We start from the raw sequence: 10864 nt of genomic DNA, 5'->3' as shown, positions 1-10864 counted from the left end.
TCTTAATCAAAGTCATCCGGCAGAGAAGGCAACGATGCGATCGTGTACATAAATGGGGGAAGCGTCGGGTCCCGTGTGTCATTGACACGTACATGAGTCCACATTGCTTGATTTTTGGTAGCGTAACGGGAGCGCGATTCCCTCCATCCCAACCAGCCAAAAATAAAGAATATCTCCCTCGCATATCAATCTGTTAAACTGTTGCCTATTACGCTGGGAGATCCTATAAACGGGTAGAGTACGTCGTCTCCCCTTCCCAAAGCCTCGCGTTGGCCGATCCACCTCCCCTCCCCTTTCCACCTCCCCTCCTCTTCGTCTTCCAGGACCTTTCCTCACTCTCTCGATCAGTCCACGAGGAGGGTGGCCATGGTGCAAGCCATCGTCGCCGGTGGGAAGACACTGGATCAGCACCTGAGGAGGGTCGTCAAGGAGGAGGAGGGAGAGGAGGCCGCGGCCGTGGCGATGCCGAGAGTCCTTCGCGTCACGTTCGAGGATCGGGACGCCACCGACTCCTCCAGCGACGACTCGCCGCGGCAGGGACGCCGCTTCGTGGAGGAAATCCACCTCGAGCAGCCGGCTAGGATGATGGTGTCGCCGCAGCCGCAGGCTTCTCCTTTCCGGAGAGGGGCTGTCCTCGGCGCCAAGAGGAGGGCCGACTTCGTGGAGGAGCCCAAATTCCGTGGGGTTCGGCGGCGGCCGTGGGGGAAGTATGCGGCGGAGATCCGCGACCCCAACAAGGGGGTGAGGGTGTGGCTCGGAACCTTCGACACCGCGGAAGAGGCTGCCATGGTCTATGATAGCGCCGCCCTCCGGCTTCGTGGGCCATCTGCCACAACGAATTTTCCTACTTCGCCGTCCCCTTCGGCCGATCCTGATCATGCTGTCTTGCCCGATGCTGATGGTGATGTCGGCCACCTCCTTGCGGCGGCCACATGCGAGGAGTCTAGTGATGAGTCACAGTTTGTGGGCTCGCCGGTCTCTGTCCTCAGGCCGCTCGAGGTGATGGCGTCTACAGTCAATGCCAGCAAGCCTGATGAGTCTACCGTTTCTGCCGGTTTGAAGATTTCAGTGGACACGTGCCGCACAGGCGGCGACTACTCTCCGTTTTGCAACGCCGATGTTATTGTGCCGCCGGAGGACGAAGACTGCATGTTCCCCGGCCTCTCATTTGCTGCACCGACGATTTTCGACGATGATGGTATGATGTCATCACACCTTGAGTATTATGCAGCTAATGTCGAGCCGGTGAGTTTATTGGAGATGGGCGAGCTTCCGATGTGGCGAGAGGTGGATGTCTTCTTTGACGATGTTTTGTCTGCCTCACCTCTCACTGAGCTATGATTGATCAGGAGTTAATCACCTCTATGTATAGATAATATGCAATTCTTTATTTCACGTTACAACTATTTGTAATGTCATTATTTAGTATATGTGTAAGTCAAGTTATTTTGGTGTTGCGGTAGATGATGGCATTTCGTGAAGTCCGATTGAGCAAATTTGTTGACATTTTGATGTGAGCATGCGGCAGACCAGTTTGGTGAAAGTCGAAATAATTCCATACTTCCATAAATTTGGAAATTAATGAACTTTCCATCGTTGCACTGTTTTACATCATTATACTTGGGTATGTCTCTAACTAATAGAGAACTCTATTGTGAATAATTTGTAATCACAATTGTAATGGTACTACTTGCATACGAGTAAACTAAATTCGTAAAGACCACAAATTATTATTTTTTTCATGCATTTTGTTTTGTCATGGTTTGCTCGGTCCGCACAACATTTGTATTATGGGAAATATTCAGCACGAAAGGAAAAGGGCACATCAGCTAGATGGAGCCGACGGTGTATTGTGTCTGCTTAGAATATTTGTGTTGATTGGTAGATAAAAAGTGAATGCGGTGTTGGACCCATCATATTTCCATATGCTCCCCTCAAAAGACATTTACCCTTTGTTCTATACGATTTTAGTTAAAGCGGTCTCATGCTGCCTATTCATTAAGTCAAAAATGAGATGATATTTAACAAACATTAGCACCAAATTACATGGATCAGCATGATTTGCACCAAATTGTCAGGATTATTACACAATTAATTATGTTAGCATTGGAGATGGAGAGCCCTGACAAATCATCTCATGTTCGCTTGCACTTGCACATCGTACACCGGTAGGCATATTGCGCGTCACATTTCCATAAGACACCTATACGTACTTTCTTTGATCACGAATGAATGAATGAATACACGGATGGCATGCACGGGCCATGGGTGGTGGTCATTGGTGATGTGAAACAAAAGGGGATAAATGAATCTCGGGTGATAACTTACACGTGAAACACTGCACACTTATCCCTTCACATGGAGGCTAGAGTTACTAGGAGAGATTACCCTTAATTAACACGTGGTTAATTAAATCTGAATACTCTCTCTAATCTCTGCTATCCTTGTAAACATCATCATCATCTTGATAAGGCTACTCCCGAAACCCTGTAGGAAAAATACAAGAAACATGTGTAATATGCTATGTAAAACTCTTCTAGAAAACCAATAGGAAAATAAGGAGAAAACGACATATCACAATGGTTGTATTACTATTGCCTCATTAAAAAACCTTCTACGAGGAACCATATAAAATACTCATAAAGGGAAAAGGTGCAATAACAATGATCCGAGGATCTCGAATAGGTTATCGCTCTGGAGCGCACTCCCCGTGAACCTTGCAAACAATAAAGTCACTTAGTACCAATTCATTAACATCTTTCAGGAATTAAGAGTTTGGTAAAGATTTTGTGAACATATCACAAAGATCACATATGACTTTGCTTCCAAAATATTTATATTCCCACTTCTTTTTCAACTCATGGGGAAGAAAATACTTTTAGATTAATATACTCATTATGACATGTCTGCATCTGTGTAATACAAACAACATTATCTTCATAGATAATGGTGGATGATTCCTACCATCAAACCCACTTTAAATGTCAACGAAGTTCATCATTCTGTGAAGCCACACACATTCACATGATGATTCATACCAATCAATGATTTCAATATGATTTGTGGATGCAGCCACTAAAGTATGTCTTGCGACTTGTTCGAGAAGAAAAAATATGTGATTTAGAATAATGGGGATCCGATACATACCCAACATCACAATATCCAACCATGGTTAGATCTTGATTTTTCTCATAAAACAAACCAAGATCTCTGGTGTCCAGAATATATTCTTCACACCAATTCAATGCCTTTTCATTGGTGATGTATTGTAACTAGCCAATAAATTCACTAATGATATAGCATGCCTAGCGAAGTTTCCAGATAGATTAGTGCTCATTGCACCGAGATTTGGAAACTCGACCGAAACATCTCTTCATCGCTGCCCTTAGGTCTTACTGAGTTTTATCTCTACCAATCAAGATATCTCACAACTAAACCTAATCATCCTTCGGGCCCAGCTTGACAATGTCCAGACTCAAAATTCTAAGCCCAAGCCCGGCCCAGCCCGGCCCGGCCTGAAGCACATGAACGATGTTTTTTCAATTAAATTATTATACTTGTGATATTAAAACAATATAATATACCTATGTTTGAATAAAATATACATTTGTTGCAATTTAGGGCTTTCGGACCGGGCTTCGGGCGAGAAATTTTGGCTCGGCCCGTCCCGTATGCAGGGCTTCGGCCTCAGGCCTCTGGAGTCCATGAACAAGTTTACTCAAAACCATAGTTTCTTTGATGGAGATTATTTATGAATGTTGAACTTTTCAACAATCTTATGGATAAATGCCGACTGATGAACAAGTATTCCCAAAGTAATACTCTCAAGTTCCAGATTCAAGCAAAGTTTGGTCTCAACCAAATCTTTCATCTCACACTCCATCTTAAGATGATTTTCTTGTCTCATGCATTTCTTGTGTAGTTCTTATGATATTCAAATCATCAGCATACACACAAGTTGTGCAAATCCTTCTTTGGATTTTCTTGATGAATACACATGAGTAACCATCATTGTTTCGGTAATCCTTCTAATGAAGGAATTCACTTAGTCGGTTATACCATATTCATCCCGACTACTTTAAAGCCATACAATGACTTTTAAAGCTTTATGCAATACATGTTGCGATAAGCTTTCCAGTTCAATACCATCATTCCCTCGGAAACTATCATAGAGATATCCAAATCAAGTGAATCATACAACTATGCAGTCACAACATCCATCAATTGGATATACAAATTCATTATGCAATGCTAGTATATCAAAGATCGGAGTGTTATCCACTTATAACAGGAGAATATGTTTCATCTTAATAGATGATGGGTCTCTCTGTGGACCCCTATGCTACAAGCCTCACTTCATGTCTCATCACCTCATTGTTTTTGTTACTCTCATGAACGAAACCCCATTATGCTCCACCAGGGAACACATTCAAAGGATTGGGTATTACTGATCAGGTCAACACCCCCTCTTCTTGAGAGACAGCGCATCCTCAATTGATGCCTTCATGTGGATCAGTCATGCATGGACTTAGGGTCTCGATCCAATCCAAGGTCTTTTGCAATTCTCAAGGAGAAATAAATGTCGACATAATGTAGTTTTTATTATATGATGCTCTCGAAACCATATACATAGTGGAGATTTCATCATTATCTTTGACTCTTCGCGATTTCCCACAATAGTTGAGTCATGGTCTTCTGATGTCCCAGTACCAATATTTTTGTGCACACTCGTGTTGGGTCCTAGATGTGTCCAACATCCTTAAGGTGTTCTTCACCCTAGATAGAATATCAACATGAAGTTGACCTGCATTTATTGTTTGAGGATTCCTCATTCCCCTTGGACGCTTTCGTGAAGCTTTGTCCTCTTGTGTCCAGATTCCTCCCTCCTGGGTAGCCAAGTGGACCTATGGATCACACTCACTTTGTTTGGCACATTCACTATAGGAAGCTTTTACTTTGTGACACCTTTATATCAAGTACAAGAATGAATCAACTGTTCTTTCATTGATGATGGTTTACATTATATATCCCCTAAGGGGATGCATCCACCGGATGCGTCATTTGGAAAAGAGGCGAGATAGAGTCGTGTCGGTTAGCCATATGCAAAGCGCTTCCTGATTACAACATGGAGGTTATTCATAAATTAATTACCAGAGAACTAATTCCGAACACTCCCCATAATCTCCACTTTGACTATGTAGAATCATCATCTTGAAAAATGCTCCTGCAAACCTACAGGGGGAATATATGAGGAGATATACATCATATGCCATGAAAAACTCCTTCCAAAAACTAGTGGGGAAACAAGGAGAAAATGACATATTAAAATGTTTATATTATTATTGCCTCATTAAAACCTTCTAGGAGAAACCATATAAGAAAAAACTCATAAAGGAAAAGAGTGCTATATCAAAGATCTGAGGATCTTTAATAGGATATAGCGAGTGTAGTCCCATGAACCTTGCAAATAACAAAGTCATTTTGTATCCATTCCATTAACATGTTTCTGGAACAAAGAATTTGGTAAAGTCTTGGTGAACAAATCACGGAGATCATCACATGACTTCATTTGCAATAGCTCTCCATTTCTTCGCAACTTATGAAGCTATTCCAAAGAATTTGGATACGTATGTGTTGCTGACTACACATGCCAGTGTGCGCGCGGGACCCACTTGGAGTGTCGGGACAGGCCGACTTGTAAAGTGTATGACTCAATGACCATCGGGTCTCACCACAACAGAAATAAACAAAAACTAGGAGTGGGCACGATTCGAAGCGACGACCTATGCTAACCAATTCACCTGGTTAGGTTTGTTGTCCAGTATGCATCGATATGCTTCATGTACCCTAAAGCGCTCGTGGAGTTAAATGGGTTGCAGTCAATGTTGTCCATTTTCCACATGTTAGTTCTTTCCCCCTTTTTCTAGAAATTGTCAAAAAATATGTAAAGTATAATCACAACAATAAATAAAATGTTCATGTAGTTGTAAATATTCACATAATTAAAATAGTAGCTAAGAATTACTAAAATGTTTTCATAATTTAGAAGCAATCACGTATTTAATATATTTCTTTGCAATTTCAAAATGTTCATCTAATTTTCAAAATCTTCATGTTTCTAAAATAATACTCACATGGTCCTTTTTTAGAATGTTATTTTTTTTCGTTTTTTACGTGGACCTTCTACATATGATTTTTTCCTTTTTCATAAATTTGTAAAAAATATGTAAATTACTGTAATAGTAATAAAAATAATTTACAATATTCCTATCTTATAAATAATATGCAAACAAAATAAACTTAAATTAAAATATGTTAATGTAATTAAAAAAATATTTGCATATTTTTTAAATTAATCATGTGATTAAAAAAATATGAATTATAAAAATGTATGTATAATTTGAAAAGAGTTCATTTGAGGATCTATAATTCTGGGGCACACTAGGCTATTAATTGTTTGTCCACACATATTTTAAATTTTTTATTCAAAAATATATATTTGGACAAACACATGAACTTTATGAAAACACTTTTACACTTTTTAAAACTAGGAATACATTTCCTAAAATCCTGAACACTTTATATACTACATGAAGATTATTTAAAAAACATGAAGATTTTGAAAATTGTATTAATATTTTTTAATAAACATATATAATTTTGTTACAATTTCTTTTTAAATATATGAACACCTTTTAAAAATACATAAACATGTTTAGAATTTATAACTATTAATATAATAACGTTGATGTATTTAAACTATATGATTATTTATTGTAATTATAATTTACATATTTTTGTAGTTTCTAAAAGAAAACTAACACGTGGAAACGGGTCATACTTACTGCAGCCCATTTGACCCAACGAGTGTGTTGTACGAGATAAGACCTTTTTATCCTTTTTTTATCATCAAAATTTAATTCCTCAAACAATGGCATATCATTTACAATTTGAGGCAAAATAAAGTCAGGGGTATTTGACTCCCAAAACTTAGATAACCTAACTATAAAACAATCTTTTCCTAAGCTATTGACAATGTACGTAGAAATAAATCCAGGAAAATGCGAGCATCAATGTCAAGTCTGGAAATCCTCGATTTATTTCGGTCCTTCTGGCAATGTGCGTTCAGTGGGAGGAGATGTTCCCGCCGACTACAAATGCATCTGTGACTACTTCGTCAATCTCAAGATGATGTGCCAGCTTAGTCCGTCGAAGGTGCTCATAGGGGTAGTGCGTGCGTGCGTTTATAGGGGTGAGTGTATGTGCGTACGTATGAGCGTCTGCGTACTGTGTTAAAAAAAAGTGTGCCAAGTATTGAAACCAGCGTAATTTTTAAGTTCAGACACTAAGGTGGACATCGTGACAAGTTCTAGCACTGTTGGTGTAATTAGAGCAAGCATATCAAGGTACGGTCAGCAGGATATAAGGATTAAACTATCATATTTGTACTGAGTTGGATGAGAGAGAAGAGGAGAGAGAAGAGAATCGGGTTTTAGGTTAACAGTCGGCTGCAGTACGGACTCCAAGAAACATTATGAGAGTGTATGATGGGCCATGCATAATAAAGTAGTACTACTGAGCAACTCACTATTAGAGCAAGTACAATAATGGGATTATAGCCCGCTTACATAACACTTTTGCCTATGTGAAAAAGAGAGACATAAAAAATGGTGGGAGTAGGCTCTAATGCAAGAGCCTAGCTATATGCGTACTCCCAGGCAAATGCAATAAATATGAAAAAAGAGATGAAGAGAAGGTGAAAAAAGGTTTTATAGCCAAAAGTAGTATTTTTTGCGAATACACAGAGTTTGTGTATCATTAATTGATAGAAGGAGGCAGAACGAGTACAGGTAGGGGTACATTACATAACACAAATGCAAGGAGACGTGTACATGGCATCCGAAGCAGAGAGAAATGGGATGCTCAGCCCAAGCAGACAAAACTACACAGCTAAACCGACAAAACCCAGAACAAGAGAAGCAAATCGAACCAACAAGACATCCAACATCGCTCAGGAACACCACGATCACAAGATAGTGCCTTCAAGAAGGAAAGTGACACCACGGCGCCACCGCCATCCGGTCTGGAGAACCGGACCTAGAGTTTCCCCTGAGCTCAAAGAGGAGAGCAGATGAAGGCCATGGCAGCGCCTCCAAAAAGGAAAACGACACCCGCGAGCGTCGCCGCTGCCAGCACCGGCAAGCCTAGTAAAGATTTCTTCATATGGCCTGATATTGAGCTATCCCAAAGCCGTCGGATCCGAAATTTGTGATGGGGAAACCGCAGTTGGCCAGAGCCGCCAAGTCTGTAGGGGAGTTAGCCGCTCGAAGGTGGCACGTGGCGCCACCAGACACACGTCTAACCTTATAGCTAACTTTGTTGTATGAGTGACTATAAATGGTGACTATATATGACATGGCAACATCATATAGCCAGCAGTTGGCTATACTATTAACCATACTCTTATACATGTTGGCTATTAGGTTAACTATATGTGACATGGCAACTTCATATAACCTTGTTTGCTATACTATTAACCATGCTCTTGCCTCTTCTGTATAAGAGCTGAACGTGCCATGTGGGAGGGGTATGCGTTGAAAGTCTCTAAAACTCTCTCTGTGTTTCTCTGTTCTCTCGTCCTCATCTGTACTCCATTTCCCATCCCCAAATCTCACCCGTATCTTGGTGATCAATGAAGATATGATCCGGGACATTACAATTACATGGATTGGCATAATCTGCACCAAATTGCAAGGACTATCATGCAATTAATTATGATTAGCATTATGATTATTTTTTGACTCATCTAGACATCTTTGCTTGCACTTACACATTGTACACCGGTACACATTACCACAAGACACAACATTACACTTCAAGTTGTACAAACTATGTAGAAACTTCAATCAGCAATGAATGAATGAATACACGTACGTATGACATGCACGGGCGGTTGGCTTCCTCACCCCCGTCTCCTGGCGGCAACAATGGCGACCAAGGAGACAGCTGCCACCGACGACGCCCAGATGACGCCGGGGCGGTAGCGGACGAGGAAGTTCTGCATCCTCATGTCGTGGAACCGCCTCACCTTCGCGATCTGCACGTCCATGGCCATGTACACCGATGGGTACGTCGCGTACCCGTCGATCCGCTTGACCAACTCGTGCACCTCGGCGCCGGACGCCCCGCCACCGCGCACGGCGCCGGCGCGGCGGAGGATCTTGGCGTCGGCCGCCTCGTCGACGAGCTCGTTCATCATCTGGAAGTAGCGCGTCACCGGCTTGTTCTGCTCCTCGTACTCCCGCGCCAGCAGGTTCCGGGCCACCGTGGCCAGCTTGAAGTCGTACACCAGCGCCGGCAGCTGCAGCCTGGCGGACGCCTCGTCGAACTCCACCGTCGCGCGGCCGTCCTCCCCCGGCGCGATCCGCACGCCGGAGCGGCTCAGCTCCCTGGCCGTCGGCATGCGGGACGTCCTGCCGCCGGCGGCCGCCCCCTTCTCCGCGCCCGGCGGCGTCGGCACCACGCTGGCGCGCAGGAAGTCCAGGAGCGTGATCTCGTGGTTGCCGTCGAACAGGCCGCGGTCCACGGCCGGCAGCTGCTTGTTGAAGAAGGGCGAGTAGTACCAGCAGAAGGGCCTGACGACGTCGTCGAAGAAGGTGGCGGGGTTGAAGCCGAGCTTGTACCCCTCGAGGCATTCCCGGAGCCCCTCGAACTTGGTGTCGGCGGCGACGGCGCGTGCCGCGTCCTGGACGTGCTCGACGACGTCGAGGATGAGCTTGAGGGGGAGCTGGTTCTCCAGCTTGATCATGTCTGTGACGATGTCCTGCATGTGCGTGGACTTGAACCCCTCGTCGACGGCGTCGCGGCTGACGCCCTCGGCTGCCTTGACCAGCCTCCTGAGGAAGCCGACGACGAGGAAGACGGCGTCAATCACCTGCTTGTCGTCCGACTCTTTTTCTTCGTCGTGCAGCTCCGCCGTCTTGTTCTGCTTCTCCTCTGATCCATCTTCTCCGCCGCCCGCGCCGGCTACAAATCAGAGCGTACATGCATGATCAACGCCAAGAAAACTATGGTTGGTTAGGTTTCAGTCAACTGAGACCTAACAAAGTGTCGGTCAAGTGATATAGTAACATGTAGTAAAAAAGAAAAAGAAAATGAATTTTTTTTTGCACGGATCTCAATGTAAGATCTAAGGAGGATGCCATGCGTGCGTGGTTGCGTACCAATAGGCGTAGCCACGGCGCCCGATACTTTGTTGAGGGCGTCCGTCACCACCGTGGCTTTGGTCTGCGGTGCGTCGTCGGGGATGCGGGAGCGGCATTCGCGGGCGACCTGGAGGAAGAGGCTGGTGGCGAGGGGCTTGACGCCGTCGTCGACGTGGCGGCCGGTGACGGACTCGTAGACGAGCGCCGCCTTCACCCAGAGGCTGTTGCGGCGGTCGATGCCGCTGCCGCCGTCGCGCGCGAAGAAGACGCTCCGCGGCACGAACTCGGACGGGTTCTCCGCCTTCATCCGCCTGTACGCCGCCGACTCCAGCATCGTCTCCGACGGCGCCATGGACAGACACGGACACACACGATCGAGGTAAGCTAGCTGCTGCGCTGGTGTTAGTCGAGGCAATTAGAATGAGATGGCCAGAGATGAGGCGCCAAGAGAGATTTATAGGCCGGTTTTTCTAGGAGAGGGACCTGGTGACGCACACGTAATTTGCCATGTGACTGCGGGGAGAAGGAATCAAAGGTTGGCCACGACGTACGTCCAACGGAGAAGGATCGATACCTAGTCGACATGACCCGTCCTGGTTTCTTGTTGGGTCAGGCCTATATGAGGCGGTCACGCCAAGCATAAAGCCAGTAGTAGGTTT

General features: G+C 44.2%; 2 protein-coding genes across 2 annotated transcripts; one reads left to right on the top strand and one right to left on the bottom strand.

Annotated features, from left to right (window-relative positions):
• The first annotated feature begins 341 nt into the window (after nt 1–341).
• Nucleotides 342–1342, top strand: LOC109782778 (ethylene-responsive transcription factor CRF1-like). Its single transcript, XM_020341426.3, has one exon. The coding sequence runs from the start codon at nt 367–369 to the stop codon at nt 1339–1341; it is 975 nt and encodes a 324-aa protein (XP_020197015.1). The 5' UTR covers nt 342–366; the 3' UTR covers nt 1342.
• Nucleotides 1343–8774: 7432 nt separating this feature from the next.
• LOC109782866 (uncharacterized) lies at nt 8775–10631 on the bottom strand. Its single transcript, XM_020341529.4, has 2 exons — nt 10224–10631; nt 8775–10026 (listed from the first exon to the last, which is right to left on the bottom strand). The coding sequence occupies exons 1-2, from the start codon at nt 10555–10557 to the stop codon at nt 8963–8965; spliced, it is 1398 nt and encodes a 465-aa protein (XP_020197118.1). The 5' UTR covers nt 10558–10631; the 3' UTR covers nt 8775–8962.
• Nucleotides 10632–10864: the final 233 nt, after the last annotated feature.

This window comes from Aegilops tauschii, chromosome 7 (genome assembly GCF_002575655.3).
Source record: "Aegilops tauschii subsp. strangulata cultivar AL8/78 chromosome 7, Aet v6.0, whole genome shotgun sequence".
Classification (NCBI taxonomy): domain Eukaryota; kingdom Viridiplantae; phylum Streptophyta; class Magnoliopsida; order Poales; family Poaceae; genus Aegilops; species Aegilops tauschii.
The sequence above is the reverse complement of the archived record's forward strand: the minus strand, read 5'-3'. Positions and strand labels throughout refer to the sequence as shown.